Here is a 19341-nt window from a genome sequence, read left to right on the forward strand (position 1 = left end):
CTCTCTCTCTATATAGATCGGTAAATATTTTTTTATTTTATTGATATGTATGACGATTATACCGAGAATAAAGTTGTATAGAATGTCAGAGTCAGAGTCTCGTCAAAGCGTAATTATTTATTTCAACACATTGAAGTTAACTCCCTCGAAAATAGTCAGAATAATTGAATTTTTCACTTTTGAATTTACCAGTGATGTCATATTTGTACAAACAACAACATCTGCTTGTTTATGAAAGATTGTACTATAAATTCAGGGACGGCACCATTCAGTGCCAAGCAAACTTTACAGAAGAAAAAAAAAATCGTTTATTTAGTTGCTTGTTGTTTTTTTTTCTTCTCTCCTCTACACAGTGAAGGCGGACTAGGTTAATAATTTTTGTGTGAATATGTGTATTAGTAGGAATAGTGCAGTTTCGTTATTTGCATCTGAATGAATGAAAACTTTTTTTTTCTTCGTTGATTACGTGTAGGTCTATATGGAAATGTTACAGTCTATATATATTTTATGCAATATGTTAATGTTTACATACATAATTTGGGTAGATTATGGTCACACATTGAGCAACATGTTATGGGTTTCCTTAGCAGTAAAAAATTACTGTCAGGGTGGGCTGTTGGAATTTCTGTTAAAGAAAAAAGAAGAAGAAATATTCATTTCTATTGTGTATAATTTAGAGAAAAAAAGTATTGAAGGCATTTGTTAGGAGAATTATAAAGCTTTGGATCAGTTACAACAAAGAACTTTTCAAAATACACCGACTCGAGACCGAATGTTTATTCTATTTTTATACAAAATTTTTTTAAAAAAATCAATCAATATTTCTTAAATTATCCTGAGTGAATATTACAAGCATATACACACCGAATCAAACTCCACAACTCTATATGAATTCATTTCATTATACGTAAACATAAAGTGCATTTACATTTACATTTCTACCAATAAAAATGCATCGAATAGTAACTAAAAACAATAAAATAGTTCGGTCATCGAACAAAAATATTATCTCATTGAAAATAAATTTTATAGTTCGTTAAATTACGTTTTTGCACAACACCATCAGCAACAACAACACCCAGCATCCGAAAATAGCAATCGCTTTTGGATATAGTCTGAATCTTGCGATGCGAACCATTATGATTTTTGTTTAACCTCCTACACATTCGGCGAGCGCAATTTTTTGTTTTAAACTCGTAAAATTGAAATTTGTATATTGAATCGAAGCATTTAGAGCACATATGTGAGAGTATGAGCAGTTTGTGTCGGTTTTTTTTGTTCTAGTTATAGATTACCAAAATAAATATAATTTTTATGATAATGGAACATGATGTGTTCGGTGATATTTATTTATTGGCGTATATCGACGGGAAAACGTTTCTAATATTAAATAAACTATTGTGGAGTAACATTCGTGGTGTTGCAAAATTGAATAAGGTCAACGATTCTGTCTCTAATTTTCGGTTATATACATCCTAGTTGACCAAACATTAACTGAAAATTGTTTTGTAGATTTTTACGGTGGATCGCACTTTTCCCTTTTTTTATTACAACACTCGAAAACCATAAACACCGAAAAATTTGCCTTGTGCAATGCATCTTTATTAGGGAATGAATATTCAAGTTGCCAAAATCGACCCACCCCATAATGATTGCACAAAGATTTTTTTTTAACCATATTAGATCCCCCTTGATGATTATTATATTGGCTTATTGTGATATGTGTGAAAAATTAGGGGTTGCCACACCGAAATAAAAACATTCTGTGAATAGCTTCATCAGTGGCTCGTTGTTTTTTTTTAGTTTTTCAATTTTTGCCAAATATTACCTTCAATAAACGTATTGTGGTTGCACAACGATTTATTTTGTTAAATTGTGTGAAAATTTTATTCGCAGCTAATTTTTCGGTTCAGCAATGTACCATTTCTAAGGTGTACCATACGAAAGGTGATATAATTCTACGAAACTACTGAAAATACGACGAGGACGCTGACTTAACGAACAACATGATATTCTAAATATTTTGGATAGAAAGAGAGAGTACAGAAAAAAGGAGGACACGTAAAAATAACTCGACGAATTAAAATTTACCTAGTCATTCATTGTATGCGATGCATCATGCACACGATGCACTATGGCGAAAAATGATTACGCGCTCGCTCTGTTGAAGCAAAATCGACATTTACCCGGACAAAAAGTCATAGCAGCGATTTATTTCCTTGACTGAAATTCAGGGTCTAATAATAATGGAATTTTTCATTAGAATTATGTCAAGATCTGACGACTCTGCCTCAAATTAAGAAAAAAAGATTCTCTTTAATTTGTATGTTGTAAACATCAGAAATTAACATTATTGATGTCACGACAACTACACAACACATTTTTCATTGAACCCGACTCGTAACACAAATTAAAAAAACCAAACGAAAACCAAAATTTCAGCTCCACTTATATAGATGAAAAGGAAATTATTCGAGGGAAAATAAAAGCGAGAAAAAAATGTTAATCCATGTGCATTGTAGGTTGGTAATTGTGATGATTTCATCGTGTTAGATATAATTGAATAGAAAAACATTCTGACAAATGGTTACAAATTGTTTTTGTTTTAATATAACGTGAAAGAGCAAATTAAAAGGTGAAATAAAAGAAATTGTTATAATTGGTCATAATTAACTCCAATCATGACAATACATGTGTGAATTATGCAATTTGTACAACGATAATTTCAATTTCCCATTTTTTTACCGAATTAGTTTTGGATGTACAATTAATTTTAATAGTTGAATCATTGCCCCTTCCATGCGATTCAGACGATAAATTAATTTTTATCTGTTGCATGGCAAATCGAAATTAAAACAAATAAATTCCAATTAATAAAAACTAATTCAATCATCGCATGCAGAAATTGTATTTGAATTTATCAGAGACAACAAATGTGGTGGATGACGATAAAAAAACAGAAATCAGATTATCTGTTCTTCATCAAGCCTACGCGTCCTACGCTTATAAATTTAATTTTATTTTATTGATATCATCACATTCTATGCGTTTCGGATATACAGTACATTTACATCATATTTGGAAAAATATAAAAATGCCGAATGAACGTTTCAACTTTTGTCGTCACTAGTCACACTGGTACGCATATATACTTCGGGATGAATTTTATCAGAAAACAGATACATTTTTTTGGGTGTCATCATGACCTTTCGATTAAAGAGCCCGCATTCATTTATTAATGGAGGAAACTGATAGCGATTTTTCGATGGAAACCAGTAAATCATCTGTAAATGTTTTATGGTATATCGATGGGTTCCACGAACGATGCGGTTTTCACACAAAGTTGATGTATACATATGAGCACATTATTGTATACTAATGCAGGAGTTCCACTAACTCGCTTTTTCCGACTATTTTGAACATCAACTGAAATACTATTCCTCGATTTTCTAACTTTGTAAACTATCAACAATTCCCTTACTCATTTTTTTACACCTTTTGCTTTCTAGTTATTCACTAGAGATGAAAAGTAATCTTTTTCGATTGATTGAATTTCCAACATTGAAAAATACTGTCTTTCTGGAATAACTTCCAGATCCATAATCACACATAGCCCATATTCGAACTTAACCTCAGGAATTCAATTAGTAATTGGTTGATAATTACTCAAGTTATCGTGTTTACAAGCAAAATATTGTGACAAACAATTCCGTTTTTCGTAACATATCATACAACCTACACAACCTACCACCGTCAGGTCAGAAAATCAGGGAAGTCTTTTGTCTTGAAACACTTTTACAGGCGCAGTATTTAAAAATAATAAATTTCCTATAAAAATTGGGAACAACTGCTCTTAAAAACTCAAATCTTTACCAGTTTTCCATAAATAATCCAACTATTTCTAGCAACTCTCTTTTCCCAACTTTTACTAATTTGTCAACATAAAAATTTCCGTGGAATGCCTGCTAATGTGATCATGGCAATTGTATTGAAAAAAATGTAAAAATCATTCCGATATAATAAATTTTCCCACATATATTTATGCCGATCACCAAAAGTACATTCATTCATATATTTATTTTGCTACCAATATAATAAACAAGAATTCCATTCAACTATTATATATTATACAGCTTGCCACACACGAAATCCAGATCAATAGTAATAATAGTAATAATAATAATAAATATAAGAAAAACCTTTAATTGCGATAAATTTTATGTAAAACTTATCCTACGCGTCTTTAAAGCATTCAGAAATCGGTTGGAATGTACACGGTGTGATGGTGATGGTGAGTCAAAACGATCTTTATACGTTCAATTATTACAGTTTGTATTTGAATTTTTCTTCGTTTTTTTTTCTTTTCTTTCAAATTCGATAAATAAATAACGAGTCGTTTCGTTCTGAGAATGCAAAAAAAAAAATGAGCCAAGAGTTTGTCTTACTGTCTATATTATATATTAAAAACAATAAAGTTGTTACAAGTGGAAAATTCATCAAGCAAAATGATAAAATATGAAAGATGTAACACTCGACGCACCATAAATTATTCCACAAACAAGTTGAAAGCTTTTTATTATTTCTGTTTTTAATGGAAATGAAAAGAAAAAAAAAAACAATTTTCTATTTGCTTCACATTCATATTGCATTTCGGAAATTAATTTCTTCAAATTAGAATGTTCACAAAACTGACTTGTCTGCTAATTTAAATGACAGAATGATTGAAGTTCGGTCCAAATATATTTATTTATTTTTTGCAAACTAATAAAGTGCCGAATTACCAGAACACCAAATTCGAACCATAAATCGCATAATATTTTCCTCCCCTCCATAAACAGTGCAAAAAAATATGATATGCGAAAACACAATCGTAAAAATGGGATATTATCTTTTACGATCATAGCTGTTGGAACCCGAAAAACCTATCGCTCTATATATCACAAAAGTAATACAAACAGTCGAATATCCTTTACAATTTAATAAATTGTCAAGATGCGGGTATATAATGTAATACTGAAGACAAATGCGAATCATAAACGACCTACAAATTTACTATCCATATTTAGATATGGAATTTCATATGGAATCGGAACAGTGATGTTTGTGTTATATTGTATAAGTTTATATATACGAACAGCCTATAAACTCGTTTCGAAAACCATTTTTGTTGGAGATTTGTAGAAAATCAATTTTATAAAATTTCAGAAAATGATTTATTTTCTCATATAAAATCGTGAAAAATTCAATCGACTTGAATTTGTGTTATATGCCAAAATCAAACGTACTTTACATAATGAAAAACTTGTTCGGGGGGGAAAACATTCTTTTCCGACAATAAACTAATCGAACCAACACAGTATTTTCCTATATTATGTTTGGTCGGTCTCTCTCTACAATGAATGATAGGAATTAGGTCATTATTATTTTTACTATCGCTGTGTTCACACATGAAAATAGATTAAGCAAATATTTTAAATTTTTCTTAATTTATACCAAAATATAAATTAGATTTATCTATCTCTACATTCCATCTCAGCACCATACACATACACATATACATCATTACATACATCTTGTGGCCTATTAAATCTCCATGGCCAATTGTGCGTACAGTTTGTATCGTACAGAACCCAAAATAATCAAGACAATTTAAATTAAAATTATATTGATGGATTAAATACACACTCGTGTGGTAGTGGTACACCGCATAATATCTTATGTATGAATATTATCATCAAATACTTGAAACGAAATAAGAATTCTTAATTGATTTAAACGATACCGTAGTGTAGTCATTGCACAATTTATTTATTCAAGCTCTTCAAATGGCTCATCACTTCAGACATTCTTTCAGTCGTAATCATACTCCTAATGTTGGTTGTTTTTTTTTTCTCTTCTTTTCTTTTGATATTTTTCATTCTCTTACACGTTTTATTTGAATAAGAAAATTTGTTTTTGAGAATATTTGTTTTGTAATTTCCCTATATTTACATATAACTGGAATATATTCTTAACACAGCATAAATGAGGTGATCGTTATCCGACAAAACAACATTTATATAAAATAAAATGGCATTTTTTAGACCATCAACAATGTTTTCTTTTCGGTTCTCGGTTCGCTTTCAATCAATCAGTCTGATCAGTCTCGACTTTCGAATGGAAAAATCAATATAAATGACGAATTTGCTTAAATCCGTGTATAATGTCATACTGACGTAACACAACTATCGGGCCATTGACGGAGAGCAAATTATTATTATAACTGCTTAACTCTCTCAAGATATTTTATTATTTTTAAAGTTTATAAAAACGTTTTTTTTTAATCTTTCTTTCTTGTTATTTTGTTGACAATATATCGGCGTAATGAACGGTTCAATACAATTTTACCATTTACGGCAATGGCCTAACAGGTGTCCTCATTTGCATAATACGTTTTTAACGTTTCAATTTTGGTCACAACGTACAATACCAAGATCCATTATAATGTAAAAGAACGATTATTTCATAAACTCTCCCAATACATGCATTACGACGATTCAGTGTTGGTTGGTTGGTTTTTTAAATCTCATAAAGTGTGTGCTGGTTAATAAGTTTTGTGGTGTAAATTAATTAAAAAAATGCAGATGTGCCCATGGTGCATACATTTACTATACAACTGGGAAAGTACAAACATTAAATCAGCAAAACAAATAATAAACATTTTAGATTTTAGTTTGAAATGAAATGCACTCGCGAGAATATTGAGTTCAATGTTCGCTGGCCCCAAAGCAGCATCTGTTAACAATTCTAAAAATCTAGATAGATGGATTGGAACAATGAGCATACAACCAGCAATGCGAAGGTAGCAACGCGCGCGAATAAAATAACATTTGTGCCAGTACAGCAAATCATTTGTGTATTCAATGCATGCTAAACATTTCTGCGAAATGAGTAAACAATTATTCGCGTGATGATAACGTTGCACACTTTGCATTCATTTGATACGTTACATTTGGGGATATGTGTATATATCATCAGTTTTCGAGTGCTACGCCTCCAAATATGCGATAATTATTTTTGCAATATAAATTATGTTTGCTATTCGAATGATGCGATTTGAGAAATTCCAGTCATTTTAGTCTGTTTACACTGGAAAAGCTTCCTTATCAGTTTCAAGGGTGACAGTTATCAAAGTCATGATTGCAGCAAAGTGTTTATCAGATAACCGATTTTGTCAAGCAAGAGGACACATGCGCTTTTATTGCGCAACAGTAAATTGACGAATCGGAGATAAGCTTTTTTATGAAATAATTGGCCAGACCGTTTTTTGCATCAAAACAGATAATTCAATTAGGTTTTACAGTAAGCATTGCATCAAGTCCTAATTACTACGTAAAATAATTGGAATAGGCTATAGATCAGACTTAGTGGTCAATGGGCTCAGCCATCAATCGAAGAGTCTGCTGGAACTAGGAAAATAGAGGAATAGAATATGTTGACACAATCAGACACCTGACTATTAAAAAGTAATCGCTGGCGCTACTTTCAATCTTTGCAAACTGGCGACATATTTCCGGCACTGGAGAACAAAGCAAAAAATTGCCGACGATTTATTTAAATGAAATTATTTTGCATACAACGCTCGTACGTCTATTTGAAAATGCAATTTTTGCAAATTATACAATTGCATTTACAATAAAAATAAATATTTCGTTCTGACCGAGTCAGTTATGAACAAGTTACGTAACATTTATATAGTTAATGGAGTCAAATGGATTGCGAATGCCAGTTAGAAACTTGAACTCTCTATCGTATGCTTTTGGCGGGTAATCATTTTAGATTTAGCGATTTTATTTGCTGTCCAATTAAATTTCGTGCTCGAACTTTTTGCGATTTTTCTGTTGAAATTTAGACGGAAAGTCATGCATTCAGTTCCTTTGTTGGAACGATTCATTTATCCATGTTGATTTGTTCGTGGCGATTTTAGAAACACTTCTAATAACTAGATTGAATTTCGAAAATGTCGCCCATTAGAATGGTTGAACAGTGTCCGACTAGCTGTGAATATTATTTTTAAAATTGTCCACCTAATCATTTCCGAAGAAAATACAAAATATCGAAAAACCTATTTAATCGAAAAATGTAAATTATATTTGACAATGGCAGCTAAATGTAAAGTAAATTATTGTATTTAACTCATTGATTCCGAAAGCATGTTAAGTGCCATGTTCCATGCATTTATATATACATAACGTTGTATGTTGTACGTCTTAAAATGCTCTGTTGCATCACTTCTACTTTTAGTATACTTTAAACATAACATTTTGTTTTTCAAATAACTGAAATTTGTAAATAATAATAAAAAAAACCATGATCGGGAAGAAGCCAGCGACACGTGCACCGTTTCATCGACCGAAAGAACCATATAAATAAAATTGTATCTAATAATGCACCACGTATGATATATGTGCTCATATGGTAGGTACACACATTGTAATAGTTTTGTGGAATTACTTTTTCTTGAATTTCAACAACAACAACAGCAACAACAAAAATTGTACTTTATTTACCTATCCCGGCTTGTTATTACAGCCGAACGTCGTAAAATCGCTTAAGATTTAAATTTAAATTTTTTATTTTTAGAAATATTTGTTTGTTGATTTACTTTGATTACCTTTTTTTTAACAATTAAATTTTTTTCTTGTTTTTCATGAAAGATAATTCATTAAAAAAAAGTATTTGTTGATTTTGGTTGGATTTTCAAAACAGCAATTACAAAACGAAAGAACCGTTTCGGTGTAGTTGTTCATGCTGTGTACAACTATTGTAATTGTTATGATCAAATGATGTATATGACGATGAATATTTATGTGTTTACATCAGGAATTAGTTTGAATAAATTTTCTACAAAACAGTAGGAGGACAAATAATTGATCCCCCTCCATACCCACTTCCTATTATCGATTTATTATATACATTGCTTGGAGCTATGAGCGCATAATATAGATCTTCAATCAATTTCTGAAATATGCTACTGACACAGTAACAAGTAATAAGAGCATGCTGGAAGCACTATATATTGCAAAATTGTTTATCTTAAATCGGAAATAATTTCCATAAAAGATTTTCGTAATAGCCCGAATCAATTGCAAGATGTTTGGTGTGAAAGATATTTAAAAGTAAACTCTTTTTTACCATTTCGATAAATTTATTAAGTACATTTTCACCTTACGAAACATTAAATAAAACCTGAACGGTTAACGTAAACATTGGCAATATGGCGCATTGGTATGCTAACTTAAGTGTAATTTATTGCCAAAATAGTGAGAATTTTAAAAACTTGAAATTAACCACAAAACGTTGCTGATAGTTTCGGTATAGACGAATTTCGTTTGGAAAATTGACAAATTTCTCGGTTAAATTACAATTCTACATTCTTTCACCATATGTAAGCACTAAAGTTCGGAAATTATGACATACAAAAAATGTTCGTATTCATATTTTAGTTAAAACATTCCACACATTTCGCATACATCCTATTATTGAATGCAAATATATTTCCACTCAATATGTTTGGCTAACTGGAGGATATGACATCATACTTTATTTCTGAATATTTTTTTTTCTACTTCTTTGAGAAACTGAGAGATTCTAATTGAGAAGTTGCATGTAGCATAGATTGCAAACATCTGAATTGGAAAATCTTTAATTGAATCTGGCTGCTGATGTCTTACCTTAGGTATTCTAGCCCTTTTTCCTCCCATATGTGACTACTCTACAAGTGACACTGTCCGATGAATTGTATCAGAAATGTACTTTTGTTCAACATTTTGTCCATCACACGTTTATGGCGTCTTTGCATGTGTGTTACATGATAAAATTTTGGTTGGCGTTGAAGGTTTTTTTTTCGTCTTCTCTTTGAATTAATTAAGATTGAAGATCTTACTCTGAATGCTTCACGGTATGGAAGAAACTGGATCTGATGTATTTATATATTTATGAATGTTGGAGAACTATAGTTAGTAGTTTTGGTTCATCTTGGTGTTTGTTAAGTGTTTTTTTTTCTCTGTTAAATTTAGGGATTGCTCTGTTATTTTCTTGCCTTCATAGAACGAACGAACATTTTAGTCGAGACGGGCGAGACACAAAAAAAATCTTTTTTTACCCAACAAAGATGAATCAGATTTTGTCACAAAAACAAATCTTTTCGGATGTACACAGGACCGGACCGGCCATATGGTGAAATCGGGCAGGACAGATTGCCCTTTTCAATTTTTTAAGGTATGATTACCTATGTTGGCGTCTCTTTTGATTAAATCTTGCATCTATTGTCTTTTAGCGCCATATGCGCCTTTTGGTAGCCAGTCCGGTACTGGATGCACACATATATCTGTTACTCCCATGTTTTGTTCACAAACTTTTAAACTCTAAAGTTTTTGTTGTATTTCGTTCGAAAAACACTAAAGGAAATCGAATCTTAACGACACATTTGACGCAAACGTGTGATTAAGCAGCGAAAGTAAACTGAAGTTGGCAATAAATCGTTCAATTTGGATAATTCATCTAAATGCCCATCCATCGATAAGAATTTAGTTATGACAAAACGTCAAAAATACACAATCTGATAGCATGTAGTAAATAGAAGTCACAGTAGGAATGTTTAAATTCCTTATCGGTTGTGTTTCTCTTCAATTTTTTTTTCTGTCGATTTCATAAAAACGAACATATAGATTACGAATTTTAATAAGTTTTTATTGCATAACACAACGAAATTTCGTCTGGGTGGGTTTTACGCCGTTTAACCTCTCCCGGCGACAATGACGATAAGAATTGAACAGACTGTATTTTCCACTAAATCAATATTGTAACCACATTTGAATACCATGAACTCTATCGTTTTCATCTGATTTAAAAAAAAACCGTGGAAATTAAAATCGAAAATAGTGTCTGGCGTGTAATGTGGAAATAATCGCATGACATATAAATAGGCACATCGCGGTGTATCGTCTACAAAGAATCTGTTTCTTTTTTCTCCTCTTCTTTTCCTGTCTTTTCTCAATATATATTATACGATTGACTTTTGCATTAGCATTTTGTCGTTTAGCTATCATCACACAGGTACACATACAGATAATTGAAAATTTTAAAGAGAGAGAATGTTTATTTTTGGAACGATAACGAGACTAAATACATAGAGCATGTGTTATCATCTACGTTGAAATTGATAAGAAAATTCCTGTACCTATGCCTAATTGGTAGGAAATGACATATAGGATTTTAAGTGCACTGTAAGTTGTAAGTTGAAATGCGCGCATTTCGTTTCGTTATCAACAAACTAATTGAATAAAACAGAAAATTGTAGAAACTCGTTTTCGGTCACACTTGCAACAGTTTTTTTTTTCATCTGACAGAAGAGGAGTTATGTAATTCACGGGAATGTCTATAAAAGGTTGATAGGGTGGGAGCACCAATCTCCGGATTTGTACCAGTAGTTGGACACCTATTTTCATTTCATTAATAAACTGGTGCATGTCCGGAGACTGGTGCCGCCACACTATCACAATCAAATAGCAATCAAATATATTGAAGACAAACAACCCACAGACAAACTATAGTCGTAGCATCATTTGTTGTTGGCTGCAAAATTTAGTTGTTTTTTTCGTGTGCCTAAATACTATAATTTCATTGATGGAATCAAAAACTATCTGCATCGCATCTTTCATGTTATAATTCAAATATATTTTCCTTTCAACTAAGCCTCGCCTTGTTACTTTTGTATATAGCCATGATGTATTCTTGAATGACGTCCAAATAAATTACCGAGTAATTATGACACAACCGTCTCGACGAAAATAAACATTGGCATAAATATAACCATCAATTGAATTAAGAGAATTAAAAATCAACATGAACAGCGAATTTAGAATAAAAAAAGAATTTCTTTTTGTAAGAAAAAATAATATAAAAACCGAATATAAATAACAATTAACAAAGCGAGATATTTAGGTTCTGCAAAATCTCTTGGCTGTTTCGGTTCTACACAAACATTTTCAATGTGCGTACATGTTCGGTGGATCGGATTATTTTTGTTTCTCCGTTGCTTTAGATAAAGAAATGAACTCGAGTACTATATGTATACATGTATTGCATGTCGAGTCAAGCTATGATCTCATTATACGTATTACTAAAAACGAAAAGTTTTAATACATTTGCGTTCCAATATAATTTGCCAAAATATTTCTTCCGTTGCTCCCAATTCGCAATCTGCATTTTCGTTGCGTGCCCTCAATTAACTGAATCAAATTGAAAAAGATTGAATGACTAAATTTGATTTTTTTTAGTAGCAAATGGGAGAGAATGTCTCTGCAGACGACTTACTCCCCGTTCTGTAACGACTTCTTTCGTTGCGCTGTCTGATATCATAATTATAATAAATCTGTTTTGATTGATTATTAAATAATTTGTCAGTTAGACGGTATAATAAAGGTAGGGTCTGGGCGAAACTATTATGAAATGGATTCGGTTTTATCATTGGCCTTTTACACAAAAATAAAAATTGAACACTCATCCCAGTTTCACATCATTCATTGTAAAACGTACGCAACCAAAAAAAGAAAAAGAAACATTTATCAAAAGGTGGGTGGGTTTTCTTATGGTTACATCTTTTTTTTAAATGATTTTTGTGTTAGAATTTGTTAGATTTTCCATTGTATTCAAATTTAATTCGGTTTCGAACAATAGAAAATAACGAAAACAGTAATTTAAAACGAGCGAAATAAGAGAACACTTTGGATATATAGGTCAAAAGGAAGTAAAGAAAAATATTGATGATAGAAATTTGATACGATCAGTGTTGTGATGATAGTTGATTTTGATTTTTTTTTTATTGTATATCATACCAAGTATTATAAGAGTGTGGGTGTCTTTTCCGATTCGGATTGTTTTACCCATCAATTGTAGTGTATACATACACATTCATAAAATCGTAAAAACGTTTCGGATCGACTATTAACCACCACTTTTATGATTTAAGTTTAATGTTAATGCGGTGTGTTAGCATTTGAAAAAGAAAAGAAAAGAGAAAAAATGATAACATCGACCAACAACAAAGAAATTAATGGTTTGAGAAAATGCAAACTGTTTGAAAATAGAAAATAAAAAAAATAATAATAAATAAAATGTAACACGACGATAGCTTATGGGGAGCTTACAATTATATTGAAGCTTATGCATTACACGCTTTGGTTAATACATATTCAACTTATGGCAGAATAACGATGTAAATGCCAGTCTTTCTTGTTATTTTCAATATTATGTTCGTTATTTTGTGTTTTTTTTTCTCTTCTCTGCTGTGCCGCTATATAATTTGTGCTCTGTTGATTTTTAGAATTTCATTTCGTTTTTCTTTTCTTTTGAGGATGGAAATGGTAATTCTTTTTTATGGTCGCAAAAGAAATATCTACTTTATTTGAATGTTGCTATTTACAATGAATTTATGGAATCGGTGGCAAGCGTTACTACGCCGAACTCGTAAAAGAAAATTGTAACATAACGTCTTCGGAGTGTTTTGCCACAGGAAAATTTGGTGTAATTGAGTGAAATAATGTGGACAGAGTGTTGCATTTTACATATCGACTGTGGAAGAACTAAAACTGGACAATCGGCATCAGTAAAATGTTCGTGAAAAACACATTTCGCATTTGCATTTTAGCACCTCAGTTCCGAATTCCGAAGTTCAAACAAATATGTCTTAGGGGACGTACAGTCTTTTCAATTTTTAGAAGTGCAACGATTTTTAACGATTTTTCGATACAAATTTTGAATTATTCTGATTTACCTGTTTTACCAAAGAAATTACCGAAATTACCTCATTAACTGACAAAATCACCAAAAAGTAAGTTTGACAATTTGGTCGTAAAATGAGGTAACCTCAGCAAATCAAATAACCAATAATAGGCTCTGCCGGGCAGACATTAAAATCTGTCCATACAAGCCGGAGGAAATAGCGATTTCATATTTAAACAAACTCACCTTTCAATGAAAATCATTAAGAGGTGAGTTTGTTCATATGAAATCGCAATTTTCTCCGCTACATACAAATTTTGACATTAGATCATACATAATAGAAGATGATTTCATTGGACATAAAGCACGTGTCAGTCTAACGAAGACACCATTTATCTTCGGTTTTCATTTCTGAAATGAATAGAGTTCGTGTGTATACATCAGCTGGTGAAGGAAAACCTAGCACATTTGCAATTATTCACCGCTGCATTACAACTAATTTTTTTTTGGTAGACAGTGACAATTAATCAATGACATGATGAATTTCACTGCAAAAAAAAATTGAATTTCCACCACCAATGCACGTACATCGCGTTGCTCTGGTTACCATATCAGATCATTTTCTGAATTATCTGAAAATTGTCATCCGTGGTAAAAGCAACATGTGTTTGATTACATTGTACGTAGAGCGAATAAAATACGTTGCAAAGCATTTTACATCTAAATCACATGTATAATCCTGGCTGGAAACCATTTAGTAATAATTTATGTGTCGAAATCATAAAAAAACATTTACGTTCGGCTACATTATCGTTGTATGTTGTACTCCTAAAATGCATACAAATAAATTTTATTTAAATATGAGCCTGTTATACGCTTAATGAATTTGGATTGAATTTGATTATTAAAACGTTTTTTTTTTCGTTCGTTCGTTTAATAAATCTCTGCCGCTGGCTATGAGTTGACTGATTTTTTTAAATTTAATACTTGGTATGTTGCAAGTCAAAATTCGTAATGAGAATTCAGAAAACGTAATTTCGATTTATGAGTTCATTGACCATCAATTAAACTAAACCCACCTATATGGACGTCCGACTTTTATCAATATTTTATGCATATCCCCGGTGTCTTAAAACAATTTTTTTTCCTTTTATTTTTACAGAAAATCCCAAAGATTGGTCAGATCATGCACTGTGGTGGCCGGCGAAAAATGTGTGGCTTGCACGAACCCGATCAACATTGGATCAATGCGGCGTTCAGGCCGATTCGTTATTACACTTTACACCCATGCACAAAACATTAAGAGTACAGGTAAATGTTGATACAGTACGGTGAAGCTACCCATTATCCGTCTAAATATTATTTCTCTCAAAATATAATAATCAAATATTGATCATTGGTTGGGCGCATTTGTTTTCACAATTTATTGAAGTTGAAAAATGAGAACTTTTAATTGCTAAACGGAAAAAAAAAATAAAATCAACTGAAAATTACATCATCGCACACAGACTGAGAGTGCTTCAATAAATTTAATTCGACAATAATAAACAAAAACCCATATATAGTCACATCGACGGAACACCTCCATCTTGCCATATAATAATTCTCTAGTATCTTGTCACTCTTTAAAATACACAAGGAAAACGCTGCTTTTGGCGTGTATATTGTAAACAATTTAATATTGAAAACGATTGGAATTCACATAAGCCGTATTGTTTATGTTATTAGTTTACCGCATCGATAATTAAGTGTATAGAAGCTATTGCGGGGAGTAAGTATATTAAATTTAACGTTTTTTTTGTCTCCGTCTTCTTACCTCCGCTGCAATAAAGTCACATTTGTGTTGGTGCGTTGAATTGCAAATCGAATTCCGTATTATATTCTGTTAATTGCATTGGTATTCAATCAACACTTTTTCGTTTTTCAAATTAAAAAGAATGAAAAAAAAAAAAATCAATTAACATGTGTTAAATGCACTATACGTTTGTATTAGCCGACCCGACTCCGAATGGGAGGAAAAGTTCACAATATTCATCTGAAATGCAATTTCGGTTTGAAGGTTGGAAGATAAATAAATTTATGATTTTGTACCTCTTCTTGTTTATTTTCCGTTCATATACATCGAGCGGTTCATTAGATCTGATAAGATAAACATTTCATCGCCCTATAGCGCTAGAATTAACAGTGTTAAATTACATATAATGGGAACAAAAGAAATTTTTTATTGCATATTATACGCTTGCAAACATCATATGATATTTATACGGCACCAAGCGTTACATTAACAAAATGATTGATGAAAATTGGCTAACTGCGCTATCGGATGAGATGAGTTTAGGTTATTTATACGAGAGAGAAATGTTTTTGTTGAAATAGTACAGCGAACGTAAACTAATTTATCGATTTACTTAGCTCCGATATTGGTGGGATAAATATCAGTTTCGCGCTCAGTTCATACTCAATATATTGAATATAGATATCTGGTTTACGCATTTACGAACACTCACGAGATAACTTTACTATTAATTTGATTTATCCAATTGTCTTATGTGTTTTAGAGTCAAACACATTTTCTAAACTCAGATACGACAAGTAAATGTTTCGTTGCCTTTATTGTGGAAAATGTTGTGACGGATTCTTTTGAAAAACATCCTACTTTTTTTTATGTACCTAGAAAGGTATTCGACTGTAGAAGCCAAAACCACTTTCAAATAAAATTCTTCGAAGTATGTGTGGCTGGCGAAAGGTGATCAAAAACCGAAAACTTGCACTTTTCTTACAAAAATTTCTCCAGTTACACGAGCCGTACAGGGTCGTGTGGGTTGTCATTAGAAAGGTAATCACACGTACTATTGAGCCGAAAGGGGACTTATTGTGTTTAAAATTCATCGACACTGAAATATGTGCAGTTAAAGTTTTCAACCGAAGACTTACACTGTTCTTACTGAAATTTCTCGAGGTACACAAAGCGTACATGATCGTGTAGGGTGTCATTTGACAGGTAATTTAATGTGCTTTTGGGCCAAATAGTGTCTTATGTGGTTTGGCTGCATCTACGATGAAATAGAAGTTGAAATGTTTAGGTGTACATATTTCATCATAGATGCACCCAAACTTCATAAGACACTATTTGGCCCAAAAGCACATTTAATTACATTTCAAATGATACCCCACACGACCATGTCAATGAATTTTCAACCCAATAAGTCCCTATTCAGCTCAATAGTACATGTGATTACCTTTCTAATGACACCCCACAAGGCCCTGTACGGCTCGCGCAACTGGAGATTTTTTTGTAAGAAAAGTGCAAGTTTTCGTTTTTTGATCACCTTTCACCAGCCACACAAACTTCGAAGAATTATTTTGAAAGTGGTTTAGGCTTCTAGGGTCGAATACCTTTCTAGGCACATATAAAAAAGTCGACTGGAAAATGCGTCCGATTTCGGTAGGCTGTTTTTCAAAAGAATCCCTCTGTACGTAACTCGGGCATGTATGCTAAATGCGTAAAAAATCGTACTTTCCATGTTTCAAGCACTGCTTCGGTGCCTCAAGCATGTAAAATCCATTACATAACTTCGGATAAAAGTGAAAAGTCACGTTTTCGTGTGTTTAATGACCTCGGCGTCTTATGAACCAATATTGGAGGTGATCAGTTGATTTGGGCTGATCAACTTAACTTTTTTCTCAGATTCTTCCATTACCATATGCAGTCCTCACTGATGAAAGAATAGTATATTACATTGGATGCTGCGAAAGTAATTAATTACATCGGTGCTAACAATTTGTGATAACACCAAACTCATAAGTGTGCTTTTTGAGCAACAAAGTTTGACAACATTTCCCGATGACAAAATATTGTCGATTTAAAAAATTTTGCATGGTGAAAACTGTAATGTAATGGTCAACTTTCGGGTGGGACAGGCAATAAAATTAATTTTCAAAATTCAATTGCTCGCCGAAAACAGTTACTGACTTCCAGTATTTACAGAAATTTATAGCGAATACTGCAATATTGCACAGGGCTCTGGCTCTGGTCTATTTGATTTTTTAACTATGTCGGTCAAAATATTTAAATTGCACTCTTCAGACTTGAATTTTTTTTAGTAAGAGTTGCCCTGCTTCTCCGATTAAAACTGTACCAGTGCCGGTCTAATAAAACTTTCCGAAGTCAAAATCGATATGAAATATAGTTTACAGTTTGAAAACACTACAACATAAATTATTTTCCAATTCGAAACTATGCATTGCAATCATGCCATTCGATTTATGGTGTCGCGAAGTGTATTATATGCATCCAATTTTTTTTTTCGTACAACTCGCCAATGACTTTTTTCAAATTAATTACCTGTTACCTGCTGCACTTTATCGTAAAAGACAGTATTTCAAGTGCTCGTTATTCTCGGTTGATCACGTAATATATGAAACATGTCATTCGTAAGCTGGGAGAGAGAGGAAACAACCACGCAAATTTTCGATTTCATTCAATAAAAATGATTAAAATGTTGAGTTGAGACGAGGAAGGCCACCTACACAAAATTGATAGTTTTGCATTTATAGACAAGACATTTAATTAAGTGGAATTATGAATGAATTCGTACATCAAATGTATGTAGATACAGACAACATGCCTTAAACAGTTACTCTCTAATGATTATTACCTACTTATTAAACCATAAGCCCACAACAATATTTCTGAAAATTGTTTCTAAATCCACAGCTACCAGACTTGCGATATTTGGATTGTCGTGTCGATTATTCAATAAAAACGTTCGGCGCTGTTGTAAATTTGTGTAAAGATTTGGGCATTCGGCATCCGGAAGAATTGTCGCTGTGTAAGCCATTGGAAGCAGCACACTTGAAGCGCAATTATTCCGAATTTCCCAAACGAAAAGTGCCACCATCCGAACAGGGAAAGGACTATGTCGCACCGGTCGATTCGAACACCTTCATTCATAATTCAAATCATTTTAATGGAAGCAATGGCAGTTTAGATTCACCAGCAAATCCGTTTTCATGTGCACCAGTTCAGCAAACACCGCACCGACCAGTACAAAGTACTCCGATCAGTTCTCCTATGGGGGTAGGTTTATCTATAGAAATTTTGGTGGATGATGACCTTACTAACCTATTTTGTTGGTTAGACATGGAAATCAAATAATGGTCATAATGGTACGTTCAATGACTCATCGTCGAGTATCGGTGACTTAACAGAAAATTTAGCTGCTAGTCCAAGAGCCCCGAGTCCAGACGTTCGGACAAGAATGGTGCGACCAAAGTCTTTGGTAGAACGAGCCCGTCTAAATGTGGGATGGTTAGACTCGTCTTTATCAATTATGGAACAAGGTGTCCGCGAGTTTGACACACTATGTCTTCGGTTCAAATACTACACTTTCTTCGATCTAAATCCAAAATACGATCAAGTTAGAATCAATCAATTGTACGAACAAGCTAAATGGCATTTGTTGAATGAGGAAATTGATTGCACAGAAGAGGAGATGTTTATGTTTGCGGCATTACAGGTTTGCATTGACAGATAATTTTGGTTGTAGCCCATTTTTGGTGAACAAATTGTTTCGC

The 19341-nt window shown here is 32.5% G+C and overlaps 1 protein-coding gene across 1 annotated transcript in view; it reads left to right on the plus strand.

Annotated features, from left to right (window-relative positions):
• The window catches only part of LOC119068676 (unc-112-related protein), a 33971-nt gene that overhangs the window by 10988 nt on the left and 3642 nt on the right, over positions 1-19341 (plus strand). The window contains exons 2-4 of the mRNA XM_037172357.1: positions 14927-15075; positions 18482-18844; positions 18906-19283. Coding sequence (XP_037028252.1) covers positions 14927-15075; positions 18482-18844; positions 18906-19283 — 890 coding nt within the window. The remainder of the gene's footprint in view (positions 1-14926; positions 15076-18481; positions 18845-18905; positions 19284-19341) is intronic.

Source organism: Bradysia coprophila (genome assembly GCF_014529535.1).
Source record: "Bradysia coprophila strain Holo2 chromosome X unlocalized genomic scaffold, BU_Bcop_v1 contig_20, whole genome shotgun sequence".
Lineage (NCBI taxonomy): Eukaryota > Metazoa > Arthropoda > Insecta > Diptera > Sciaridae > Bradysia > Bradysia coprophila.